General features: G+C 41.1%; 1 protein-coding gene across 4 annotated transcripts in view; it reads right to left on the bottom strand.

Annotated features, from left to right (window-relative positions):
• The window catches only part of cntn4 (contactin 4), a 101,301-nt gene extending 92,595 nt beyond the window's left edge, over window positions 1–8,706 (bottom strand). For 3 of the 4 annotated variants that reach the window (XM_027005010.3, XM_027005013.3, XM_027005014.3), the window contains exon 1: window positions 8,329–8,427. In XM_027005010.3, the coding sequence (XP_026860811.2) occupies window positions 8,329–8,339 (11 nt within the window). In that variant the 5' untranslated portion in view covers window positions 8,340–8,427. The other variant, XM_027005015.3, reaches the window with a different exon arrangement.
• Between the last annotated feature and the right edge of the window lie 3,991 nt (window positions 8,707–12,697).

Raw genomic sequence — 12,697 nt, 5'->3', positions numbered from 1 at the left:
CCAGCATTTTCTTTTGCTCACTTTTTGTGTTGGATGTAACCTTCATGGGTTAGGCACTCCCTGTCTTTGCAAATCCTGTTACCATGTCTGCCAAAAGAGCAGGAGAGAGAGAAAGTGAGTGTGTTGCCTTAGTACCACTTATTATATAATCACTATAATGAGCATGAGGCAAGAGCAGAGAGAAGCCTGAAGATTCCCAGTTAAACATTTTAATCAAATTTCTGACCCTTTCTCATGTATGTTTACATTCATGCATAATAGTTAGATTACGATAATAGATATTCACTGTAAAATATATATATATATATTTTTAAATTCAGCAAATTAAGACAAGTGTAGGGGAAAAATGTTTGGCTAAAGGCAAGTGCATAAATTTTACCAGAATGGAAGATATGAGTGTGTTTATAAATAGAGTGCTAGAAGCCTTACAACCAACCAGGATCTTACATTGACAGCTGACAAATGCCCATGCTTACCTGCTTACCAGCCCTAGACTCTCTTGGCTGCAGCCAAATCCATACAGTAACGTGGCATGTGTTATTGGTCTATAAAGTTCAGCAGAGCTAGAATCGGAGCTACTAGCAGAGATTGCAATGACACATCACTAGACTTTATGTAACGAGGTCATGGAGCAAGGCAGTGCCCTATCTGCGAGGGACTCAATATCAGTATGAGGTCAAACAAGGGCCAGAGGCAATCGATTGGGACTTCCTTTCAACCAGATGACCTGCCGAAGGCTCGGGAGACATACCTGAGGCTTCGTCGGCAGCATGCTTTCATCTTCAAGCTAAACTGCTGCTTAAAATTAAGATGAGCATGAGGCTAGCATGAGGTGGTGTAGGCTCTGAGGAAAACTGGATAAAACAGGTCCGCCGATCAGAGGATGCACAGCCTGAGCTGCACCACGTGTCATGGTCAAAGAAGCACTCATGCCTTTAGAAGCATTTAAGTTCACACTAGTGCTAGTCAACTGTGAGTCAACATAAGTGGTTAATGACACGTCATTTCAGGCATCCCTCGGTCATCCAAAGCCAAAAAAAGTGCCAATTCAAGAACAATGCAGACTGTCAACAGTCAACAACTTGCAACCATATAAGACAACAGCTAATATTTTTGCCAATAGAAAACTGAAACCCAGCAACAATTAATGGGGTTAGGCATAGAGCTAGACATTGATAACTGGTCCGCATCAGCTTTTGGTATTTTTTACTCTTATTACCAGATTTTTTAAGCAATCCTTTAAGAACCCTCCTGGGACTGAATCCGCCAAATGAGTCCGAGCTGTCTGCCTGGTTCTGTTGAAGCAGGCTGCCTTCTGATGATAGAGGTCCTAAAAGAGCCTCCCTTGTTCCTGAGAAACCCTGAGTTCCCTTTTGCCCATACTAATGCAGTACACTGCTTCTCATGGCTACTTTCCCAGTTTTTGGCCCCAGTTCTGTATTAGCTCTGTTGCATGACGTTTATAAAATACAATGCATTCAGTTTAGAAGAGCAATTTGAAAGACCTTTGTCAGGAAAAAGACCTTTGTCTTGTTGCAGCGTGTTGAACAAGGATCGGCTCGCTAACTGTAATTTCATTGAGCAAATACCCCCAGTTCATGTTTCCAGTATTGTTTTAAGGCTGTGTCTAACAGTATGTCAGAACTGCACTATATAGTACCTTCAAAACAGTGCACATTATATATAGCCTCTGCTTTTCACATACTATACACAAACAAACACTTGCTTTTCAGCAAGATAGTGGCCTATTTCCATTTAAGCACCTGTCTGTTATTTAACCCTCCAGAGGCATCGCTTTCCTGAATGTCATTTTTGCATGGCCTATTGAAATATAAATAGCACTTTATCACTTTTTATTTCTCATCCCATTCATCCATCTCAATTTCCAACCCTTGCAAGTCATGTCACAGTACTGACCATCCAGGTTTGCGTGAAGGTGGCTTGTGCTTTCTCCACAGAATAGTTCTGGCTGACGAGCCGAGCAGTACTGCCAAATGTATCAAATTACCACAAGAGTCTGTTGACTGCTTAAACTAACCATACAAGTGTGATGATAATCCATCAGAAGCACCAGATCTCCTGTCTGATACCTCCCCATCCTGCCAGTCTCATTGCTCTGCCTCTCAGCCACTGGCCCGCACATGGGAATTGAGACTTGACGAAATATAAATGAAGTGTTTATTTTAGGACTCTCAAGGCCTGGAGTGAACTCTCAAGGCCTGCAGGTGAAACCTGGAATTCATGGTGATCTTCTCTCAGCATATAAATCACGGGCAGCTTTACTGAGATAATGGCTCACTTCGACATGTCATATATCTTGAGAGTTTTTATTTTAATCAGAGAGCACACCCGAGTTGCTGGGAAATTATTATCATGTGATTTGCCTTGGGCGCTGAGGAAATGTTACTTGAGAGTTGAAAATTGTCACGTCTTAGTAGTAACAAGGGTCATGGCGCATCCTTTGTTGTGATAAGCTTAAACGGAACCTCTGGACCTCTTGAAACCTTTATATTGGCTCCCTCAAGAGTGTTGAGTTTTGACTGTAGACCTTTATCACTTATATGTGCAATATAGGGCTCTTCAGTGCACCAAACCAAAAAAAAAACCTTAGAAGAGGAATTCATAGTCTAATTCCAACACTCAAAACATACAGGCTTCCACTCTTTGAGAACAGTTGCCTGGTGCAGAATCTGAAATAGCTGTAATCCTGAGATATTTAACTGGTGCTCAAAAAAACGTGTATTTAATGTATAACTTACAGGTCATTATAGTTTGAGCATAGTGCACCATTCATTCTGTCCTGAAAAGATCCATGCCAAGCGATAAAGAACTTTAAAATCATGTCTGATCTAGGGGGACAGGCCATGACACTCAGTGATAATGCGGTGAAAATATCACACACAGCATGTTGCCCCAGCAGTCACTATTCCTGAATCCGCAGATGTCTTTTTGCAAGGAAGCAGATTGCTTATCTCTTCAAATTAACATAGTCACCAGGCATAGTCGCAGACACATCCGTCTCCAGCTTTTTGCTATATTGCTGTGAAGCACTGGCTGTTGCAATGACTGAGCCAATCTACAGCTATCTGAAGTTACATGTCGCTCTCTTTGGAAGGAAAATATCAGGAAGCAAATTAATGGTTAACAATAAAAGAGTCCCACCGCTCCAAAAGTGGATTGTTGAGTTGCGTCGCTATTATTTAGCTCACAATTAAACACATCCCCAAAGGTGGAACCAAGTTGCACCATGATTGCGTAAGAAACAGATGAGGATGATAGATGATATTTAGGATGGAGCACTTACAAAGAGCAACCCCAATTCTCCTCTCTATATTCTCCACTCTTATTAGATTTGAATCTATCAACCAATATCCCAAAAAGAGAAAGGAATTGGCCCATGGGGAAGCAGGCCATGGTCAAAAAGCAGCTGTTTCTAAAACAGCTAGTATGCATATATATTAAATGCCAAGAGGATTTGTAATTACTCAGTTCCATCCTTTTTTAGAGGTTCCCTTTAATGGGAACATTTTCTTTTTATCTTGTCATTGATCATTGGATGTTCTTTGATCCTCTAGAGGTTCAGAAGGTTCAGATAGAATTGATCATAATCAAGCATTAATTCTGATGAAAAAGCTACTGTATCAAAACCCTGAGGAAACACCTTGGCAAAATCAGTACAGAGTCAGATTCAGATACAACCTTGTAAACAGGAAGAAGAACTAAAGTGTAAAGAAGCACAATCACAGCCATTCAAACTAAATTTATTTTGTTCATTTCAGATTTACTGCTTAGGTGCCAGTGACTCTTACCAGCATCCTCAGACTTCTAATTTCAAGGTAAAACTTATATACAAGGGTCTAAATTCTACTTGCATACTATTAAGCAAAATGAGTATCTTTAAAAGGTTGACTGCATTTCCTAAAGAAAAAATAGCAAATGTTTGGGCCAGGTTGCTATTATGTTTCTAAAAATAAATAAAAATAAAATCTTTTAATGTGCAGATGGCATTATGAAATTATCTTCAATTATGACTGTCCACGAATCCATTCAAATGACTGGACATTAAGAAAAAACAGCAAAAAAAGTAAACCTTAACGATGGTATTAAAGTGAATGATGGTACTATTTGTATACAGTCTACTGGCATTCTCAAATGAGGACCATTACATGTAGCGAGGGAGTCAAACAATAAAGCTTTGTGCAGTTATACACAGCAAGGACGACTCATAAAACTGATGCCGACATGCTATGAAAAAGAAAATTACTTTCATGGGGAAGGAAGCAATGTATTGTCTTTTGAACTGTCAGAATGGGAGCTTAACATCAAATGAAGTGCATCTATTTGCTATGCAATGAAGACATTTTGCTGCCAAATCAGAAGCCAATAAAGTTGCTCCAAGTACCTTACTCATTCCAATAAGTGAGATGGCAAGATTTTCACTAATCAGGGTTTAGGCCTCATTGATGGAGACATGACTGGAAATTCCTAATGCGTTCCTAGTAACTTTTAAGGAGGCATAAAATCTTCAACCCTGATTCTCATGTGTTTGTGAGTTAACATAATGAATTTGAAGTTCTACTGATTACTCCATGTGAGATAAAACCACTCAATAGCAAACATGTTGGAACCAATAGGTTATTCCTTGGAATATGATCAACAAGCATTAATGTGATTCCTTTATTATCACTAAATACAACATTGTCTTTGATACTGACTGAGATTGCCTGTCAACTTTCTTGTATAGTTTTGAAAGCGTACAATACTCTCACTGTTTTAATCAGACTACATTTTACTAAGCACACTGTGAAATACTAAGTAAAATGTTCCCTGTTATATAAAAAAAACTGCACTCCATAGGAGCCATTACAATTGTAGTAGACCTTTTGAGACAGCAGGTGTGCCATTTCAAAAGTGGCACCATGCCTTGGCCAAAGGCAAAGGCGATTTCAAGACGGCATATAAAAAAGTTATACCCCTTTCAGACAGAACAACTCATGTTACTGAAGCGTTACTGTGCCGTCATAAATGGGCTCTGTCTGAAAAGCGTAATAAGGGAGAATCCTTCAGGCACCTTCTACCACATGGCTCCCAATCATGCTCAGGCAATGAAGAAAAGAGATTTTAGAGGTTGTTCCACAAAATGCCGATGCCCTGTCCTTCCTGTCCTTCCTGTCCTTTGTGTGGTGTTCTCCTCTTTTCTCTCATCTCTAAAATCACTCACTCTCCTCTTTAAAGCATCTTAAAAGACTCCCGGTGTGTCTCCTGTGTCTCTGGCCTCTCTAGCCCATGCTGAGTGCTCTGAAGCTTTGTGAGCTTTGGGCTCTGATGCCAGGGGTGGTTTTAAAAAAAGCCTTTAAGAACAGTGTATTACAGGGACCACATGTCCCTGTCAGCTCAACCAAGATTGGCAGTATGAAGTGTGATGCTGTACAAACAGCTGTAAAACACAAATTCTGGACCAAGCAACAAGATTTGTGAGAACCTGCCTAGCGGAGACTTCAGTTATGTCCATGATTCTGCCACCTCTGCACATACCCCACGCACAGCACACGAACACTCTCAGTGACCTATCGGCCCTCAAGGCATTCCTTGGTGTCAGACATAGGTATGTGCACTGCATCTGAATATGCTATTCTAGAACTGCAGATATGCATTAGAAAGGTAACTGCTCAGTAATGCTGTCATTGTGGATATGGTTGTGGTTGTGGTTGTGGTTATGGTTGGTTGTTGTTATTGTTCTTGTGTTCATCATCATGTTGTTTTTTTCTTAACCTAACTAAGTGCCTAGCCGGCACTGCTATCACCGCACACGCTTTTGATCCACGGCATCATCTGAACCCATCTCAGGGCCACTGCAGGGATTAGAGCTCTTCTGTAAGAGGCAAGTGTCAAAGCTATGTGGCGTGACCCACGACACTCACTCTGTAAAGGTTTAGGAGAGGAAAAACAAAAACAAAAGCCAAAACCCAAAACCACCAGACACCCCCCCCCCCCAAAAAAAAAGAAAAACAAACAAACAAACAAACAGTAGGTAGGGATGGAATTATCTTAATGTGCCACAAGAGGTTTGCAAGTCTTTCCATGCACACTGGCAAGAGAAACATCGTGGCTCTGCGCTTCCTCGCAATGGGGAAGACAAGGCACAGCACTGTTTACTTTTAAAAATCAGCAGAGTGCAGCAGAAAAAAAAGGGGGCGCGACTCCACTGGAGCCGCCAGGGAGTGACACGGAGCATTTGTCTTTGTTTGTGTGACTTCGCCCCGGTTTACTGTACAGCCAGTAAAAGGGGGCTGAGGAGGGGAAGTGTGGGGTCTATAGGAATAGAAAAAAAAAGAAAAGAAGTGCTAATGGACTTAACATGGAGAATTCGGAGAGAAACAACATTTCTGATAAGTGCCCAGCCGGGTCTGTTCTATATGTAAATGGATTCGCGCAGCATGCGAATGCCGTGTTTTCTCCTCACTCGAGCTGTCCGAGAGATTTACTCTCTCTCTCTGTGTTGTGGAGAGCTGCTTTCACTGCCAGGGACCATGCAGTAGGTCCTAAGAGGTCAGCATTTCCCCAGAGAAGGCTGTGCGGTGCAAGCGGCGACGAAATGGAAAAGCAGCGAAATGCACACAATCACCCAAGACAGCATGCTCCGCTAACGGCAGGAGCCACACACAGTGGTTTTCCAAACTGTCTGGCCTTGTTGACATTCACCTCCTGGACTGTCCAAGTTTTCCTAGAACAAAAGTTTTTTAATGTGAAGTCCAAGCAAGGAAGATGCCTACATATGTGTTATCTGACTCACCACAAGGGGGTCTCTGTGCACATGCATGTTTGTCTGTGTGTGTGGGATTCTAAAAATAATTTTAAAAGATATTCTTTTTCTTGAGATAAAGGAGCAGGGATACATAAATCAGGAATGCTCCCAATGATACTTCTACCAGCAGCAACCCACCAATGAAATTTTTATGACATGTCTCTAAATGTAACTACCCCAGAATCTTTTTAATGTCATTTTTGCACTATATCATTTCTGACAGGCTGCTAGGTTACAGCACACTCACCATGAAAAGACTGTCCTCTTTGTCTCTCTCTCTCTCTCTCTCTCTCTCTCTCTCTCTCTCTCTCTCTCTCTCTACCCCCTCTTTTTTCTTTTTTTCAGAGTTTGTGAGTTGTCTACCAAAAAGGTCACTGAGCACAATTCCCCTTCCTTCATGTCAACTTTATGACAAAGCATTCATCACACCGCCGTAAACCACTGTTTAATAATTCTAAAACACACTAACCATAACCTACGTATGCAGCATGATCATACAACGCATTGTACTCTTCATGGCAAGATGTTGTGCACTGAGAGTGATGGACATTACAAACCGTACATTTGAAAGCTAGAAATGGGATCTGAGGGGTCACATGCACACATCCAATATGATAGAGAGCAGACACAGAAAGCCTATGACAGGACCCAGACGCTGGGAACAGTCTACCCAAATGACTTCTGCTGAAACAGAATTCAGATCTATTAATTCTCAGTATCTGCTTTTGATATGAGACTAGCAGTAAATCAAAACTGTAACATGGTGCTGATAATTAATTTAGGGACTATAACCTGTAACATGCGGCAACTAATCACTTTGTAAACGAATGTATTTTTAAAAATTCTGAGTGGGTTAAGATAAATCTTGTATATTCTGAGAGAAGTTAGTGGTCAGCTATAATCAGCAAATCATAATGCGATAGGGGCAGTGAGACAGATTATCGAACATCTGCACTTATCATCTCTGAAAAGCTCATGGGCTACATCAGACCAGACGCTCACTGAAGTAATCATGATCCAGGCATTCATAATTTACCCTCACACACCATGGCAGTAAGCATCGGTAATGAACACCCGCTTTGAGGTTTCTATTTTGAATACACCCGCTAAACACAACTGAACCTTAGTATGAGAAAAGATCGAAAAGTTGCAAGGGTTTAGCTTCAAAGATAAGTTGGTTGATCATTCACGCAGCACTAACATTAATAACTATAACCTGCTCTCTCCAGGACTGTTAATTATACCTTTACCCCACACAACAGAATAAAATAAACAGGCCTAAAACTGAATGTTCAACTTAATCAAGTCTTATTATTATTATTATTATTATTATTATTAATAAATTTGTCCTGGTAATTGATAATGTGTAACACTAACCTAATAATTGTTCGGTGCAGAATTGTACCAAAGCACGTAGGCACGCTACGACATAGCATTCTCAGCGAATATTTTTTCCTTTGCACTACTGGAAGAAACATGTCACCGACTGAAAACAAGACAAACGTGCAATGTGGTTTACTCACACTCTTCGCATTTCTTTCCCGCCGTTAAAAACACAGCCAGCGCATTATTGAAGCGAGTCTCTAAGTACAGAGCAATCCACGACTGCCAACTAAAGACGCACTTACTATGATACATCGGCTCCTCTTCTCAGAGCGAAGCAAGCGCACGAGCGGAGTCTCGCGGTGAGGTTCTCACTGAACAGATCATCCAAGCGGAATAGACCTTTTTTGGTTGTCAGCGCAGTTACGATATAATGGACCAAATCTTTTAACGGGACTTGCCAAATATCTAACCACGCAATAAGGCGGTCCACGGTAACGTGAAGTAAGACCTATTGCGCTATCCCGTCCCGTGCATGCATCAGATCAACACAGTCGCGCTCCTTCGAGTGGCACGAGGTGGGCACCTCCCACGTTTTTGTGCTAAAGGGCTTGAATCGCATCGTCTTCACGCGATGGGGATGCGGCATCGAAGTGGGCATAATTATTTATACCGGACATGACTGAAAAAGAAAGACTCCTAGACGTATTGATTTATATTTGTTCATCTTTAGTATGGGATTTTATTGTCATAACTGTTAACATCCCATTAATTGTACTTGACTGTAGCGGATAGTTACTCTTTGATGATAGTTTAGAACATTTTTTATTCAAACGATTAGAGTAAAATTCAAACGCATACGGTTCCCGCCTGTTCACTTTAGTACATAGTAATATGATCAAAAACCTTTACAAAACTCAGATATGTTCCATGCTTCATAAATTATTAACTCCTTAATAAGAACACATCGATCCATCATGGGAGGAGTACATCTTACTTTTTTTCAATATTATCACATGAACCCCCACCCCTCCCGCTTCAAAATCACTGCACTGGATCGATGTGTGCACGTGGACTTAGGGACAGCAGGGTCCGCGGGTCAGCAAGAGTATCTTAAGCCTCTCAGTAAAGTGTCTTGATCAATAGCGTGGGTTTATTGACGTCCACCAACTCCCCGTGGCGCGCTCTGTCTACAGTGACAAATACTGCAGGGTGGCAAAGTGTGAAGTGTTTTGACATTCCGCTGGCAGCATTGTTATGTGCATTTGTGCGCTGTGGCTATGACTAGGTCTGCTTTGCATACAGTGACGCCAGGGAAAGCTGGGAAATGGAGCGACGGTGCGTGAATGGTAGTAGATTGTATGAGAAATGGGACTTCCTGTCTATCCACACTAACCCACATCTCACAGCTCTAGCAGGGACGGGCAATTGTTTATTTAGAGCATCACAGAAATGAGATAAATAGATTAAATGTATAGCTAAACATTACTGGTTTGTTTATAGCTAGGCTATGCATTTTGAACATAAGAAAACAAGAGTGTCACATGAATGAAAATGCAGATTCAGGAGCTCAATCAACAGTTACTAAAGATGTAATACCGTGTTCAATATGAAGAAGGTATAATCCGCTAGATGGCACAAGCTAACAAGTCTGTTGTCAAACACATCCTTCTGGGGAAAAACACTGTACAAATACTGCAGCTGGAACCATATCGCGCTGATAGTCTAGGTGTGAGTTTTGAGCTCGTTTTATGGTGTTATTTAGATAATTATGACAGCACTTTGTATCACAGTCCAATCTAGAGTGTGCGCAGCAATTTAGCTCCCTTCTATAAATGAATTCAACCTTTGATCCGCTTCAATTTTTCGTTATCCGCACATAAGCCCTAATTATAGCAAGTGGGATTTAAGAAAATCTTCTCCTTTTAAAATAGTCAATGGAAAAAAGCGATAATTAAAGGGGAAGTAAATTGAATTCCTGATAGGATTAGCTGGTGAGGAATGGAGGAGCAGTTTAGAGAGCCAGGCGAGTAGCAGCTGCTGCCAACCCTTTGCACCGGATGCTCCGGCTGAATTCAGCTAACTCTCCCTCAGAAAAGGCCACATGCACACAGAGATAATCGCTCGTAAGAGTTTTTGTTGTCCGATTATTGTCAACATGCCTAATTCAGTAACGTGGGCGAATACAATTAAGTAGTAACTGCTCTCAAAGAACCATTCTGCCCACTGCTGAAATGTTCTCAGTTTATATAGTCTCTGGGCATGTTTCACAGATTCTTCAGTTTATATATTTTGAATTAAGAGCACAGTGGACTAAGACATCAGTACTTAGGGTTGTGGTGGTTTGCACTTCGTCTCCGAATCCATCTGCATGGAGCTCGCAACTAAACATTCAGACTGAACTCATCGTGGACTCGCGTTGCTTTGCTTTCACGTCGCAGCTGCTAATGATTCGGAGACCGAGACATTTAACCTGGGGCTGTCCGTCTTTTAGCTACGAAAGGCAGATCCTGTGAACCATGAAATGGAGCGAGTTGTACTCCGCTAAGTGTTGAGTTATCTCACGCTGGACCAGGATAAATCAATTACCTGTCATCTCCATTTTACTGTTGTTAGGCAGGTGCGTATCCCTGCACGTATCCTCCTGAATTCAGTCTGCACGCACAGTGTTGATAATTAATACTAAGAAGTCTCCTTTTTCTAAAAGAACGGTATGCGGGGGATTATGAATTTATTTTGCGGAACATTAAAATGTAATGAGAGTGGTCAGTTTAATTTCAGTCTGGGACACCTTTTTAATGAAGAAAAACATGGCCTATAATTGAATGTCATTTTTTCCTCAGTGGATAAATGGACAGTGGCCTAGACTAAGTTCAAATCAGGACTTTAGTACTGAAACCCAAGATGTTTTACTCCAGATAAGAGTGGTGTCATTGGGGCTGAGTAGCACCTTAAGGTATCTCTTCTCTTTCGAACACAGAATGTGATCAGAGCACGTCTAAACATTAGCCAGATTGACTGCAGGCAGTGCAGATTTAGTCTTGCATTATGCAGGAAGTCTGTATTATCAGACCTTTTTATCAACGGCCACAGGCTTGTTGCAAATAATGACTGATATTTCCTTTCTATTTCTAATCAGATTTGAGATTGTTGCTGGCCTCAGTTGGCAGTGCTTCCAGTTCTGACCAGTGAAGCTGCCTAAACTGAGTGACATTTAGCACTGTGCTTAAATCAAGCGAGAAAACGCCAATATGGACTACATTGATATTGAGTCTACAGGATTAAGGTTCTATGAATTAAGTTAGACCTTTTAAAATAAAAGAACAACATCTGCTTTCTAAGATAACAAACACAAAAATTACATCAATTACTTTATGAAGTGGCTAAACTTCGAATTAGGAATGTAACATTCTAAGTTCAAAATGTCTCAGTTAACTGTTTAAAAATAATTTATCATGAAACTGCTGTTCAAATTATAATCCATGAATTTGAAATATCAGTTTAAAGAATGGTTATGTTTTTGAAACGTCTTGCTAAAGTTGGACACAACATATACAATGATCAATGTTCAACATTACTCTGGCTCCATTTGAATAATGTTCTTATGTTGGTATTCTAAATGTCAGCATTTCTTAGGAGCCCAGTGGCAAAATGTTCACATATCTGCTGAGGACATTTCCCTGCAATCAAATAACTCTATTCCATGCTGTTTAGGCCTAAATGTTAAACAGCTCTCTGTTTTGACTGCTGAGCCTCAAGCACACAGAAGGTAACACACCCTGTGGTAAGGAGGATCTGTCTTCAATTAGGACTCTCCTGTTGCCACTTTTTACAGAGGTGTTAGCCTTGAGTGAACCTGTGCTCTGTTAATGCTCCCCATAATTAAGACACTTTTTTTTGGGGTGCCCCTAAGTCACGCAGCACGATAAATCTGCAAAGCTAGCAGCCCCGAAATGGGTGCCCAGTGCACGGCGGTGTAAAAATCTGCAGTGGAAAACAATAAACAGAGCACAGTTAAAGCTCTATCTATCCCCGGACAGAAGAAATAACCCCCTTTTATGGGCTGCGCCTCAATGCAGAAAATTAGTTCCTGAAAAAGTCATTAGCAAGTTGCTCACTTTATAGGGTGACATGAACCCTTGTGCCCCATATCACCTGCTTTCTTCAGGAGGCATTTTATTGGTATAGGCCCAAGTGGGCCTAAATTCTGGCAGGCAGAGGGGCTTCTCAACATGAGCTAGCGAAACGTTTACTGGTACCTCTGTCAGCTCCCAGCCAGATTGTCTAATTCTTTTTCTTCTACAATAGAGTTTGCTAGGAAGGATTAGACTGATACAGAAGCAGAGAAAAGGCATTAATGTGAAGTGTTCAGATGTAATTGTGGGATGACAGCATAGCATTAGGCATAAAAGGGCATGTTAAGAATCTTCATAGACCTGGAAACACGAAGGCCATTACAGAGATTGTAAGTCATTTGATCTTAAATGCAGTCATAGAAGTAACGGGAGGTATTCAGACCATTATGCAGACCCACCAGGGAGTGTCCAGTACCATCTGCCGGATAAGATA

The sequence above is a fragment of the Electrophorus electricus genome, chromosome 7, assembly GCF_041902795.1.
Source record: "Electrophorus electricus isolate QZ-2024a chromosome 7, ASM4190279v1, whole genome shotgun sequence".
Taxonomy (NCBI): Eukaryota; Metazoa; Chordata; class Actinopteri; order Gymnotiformes; family Gymnotidae; genus Electrophorus; species Electrophorus electricus.
This window is presented reverse-complemented; position numbering and strand designations above follow the sequence as displayed.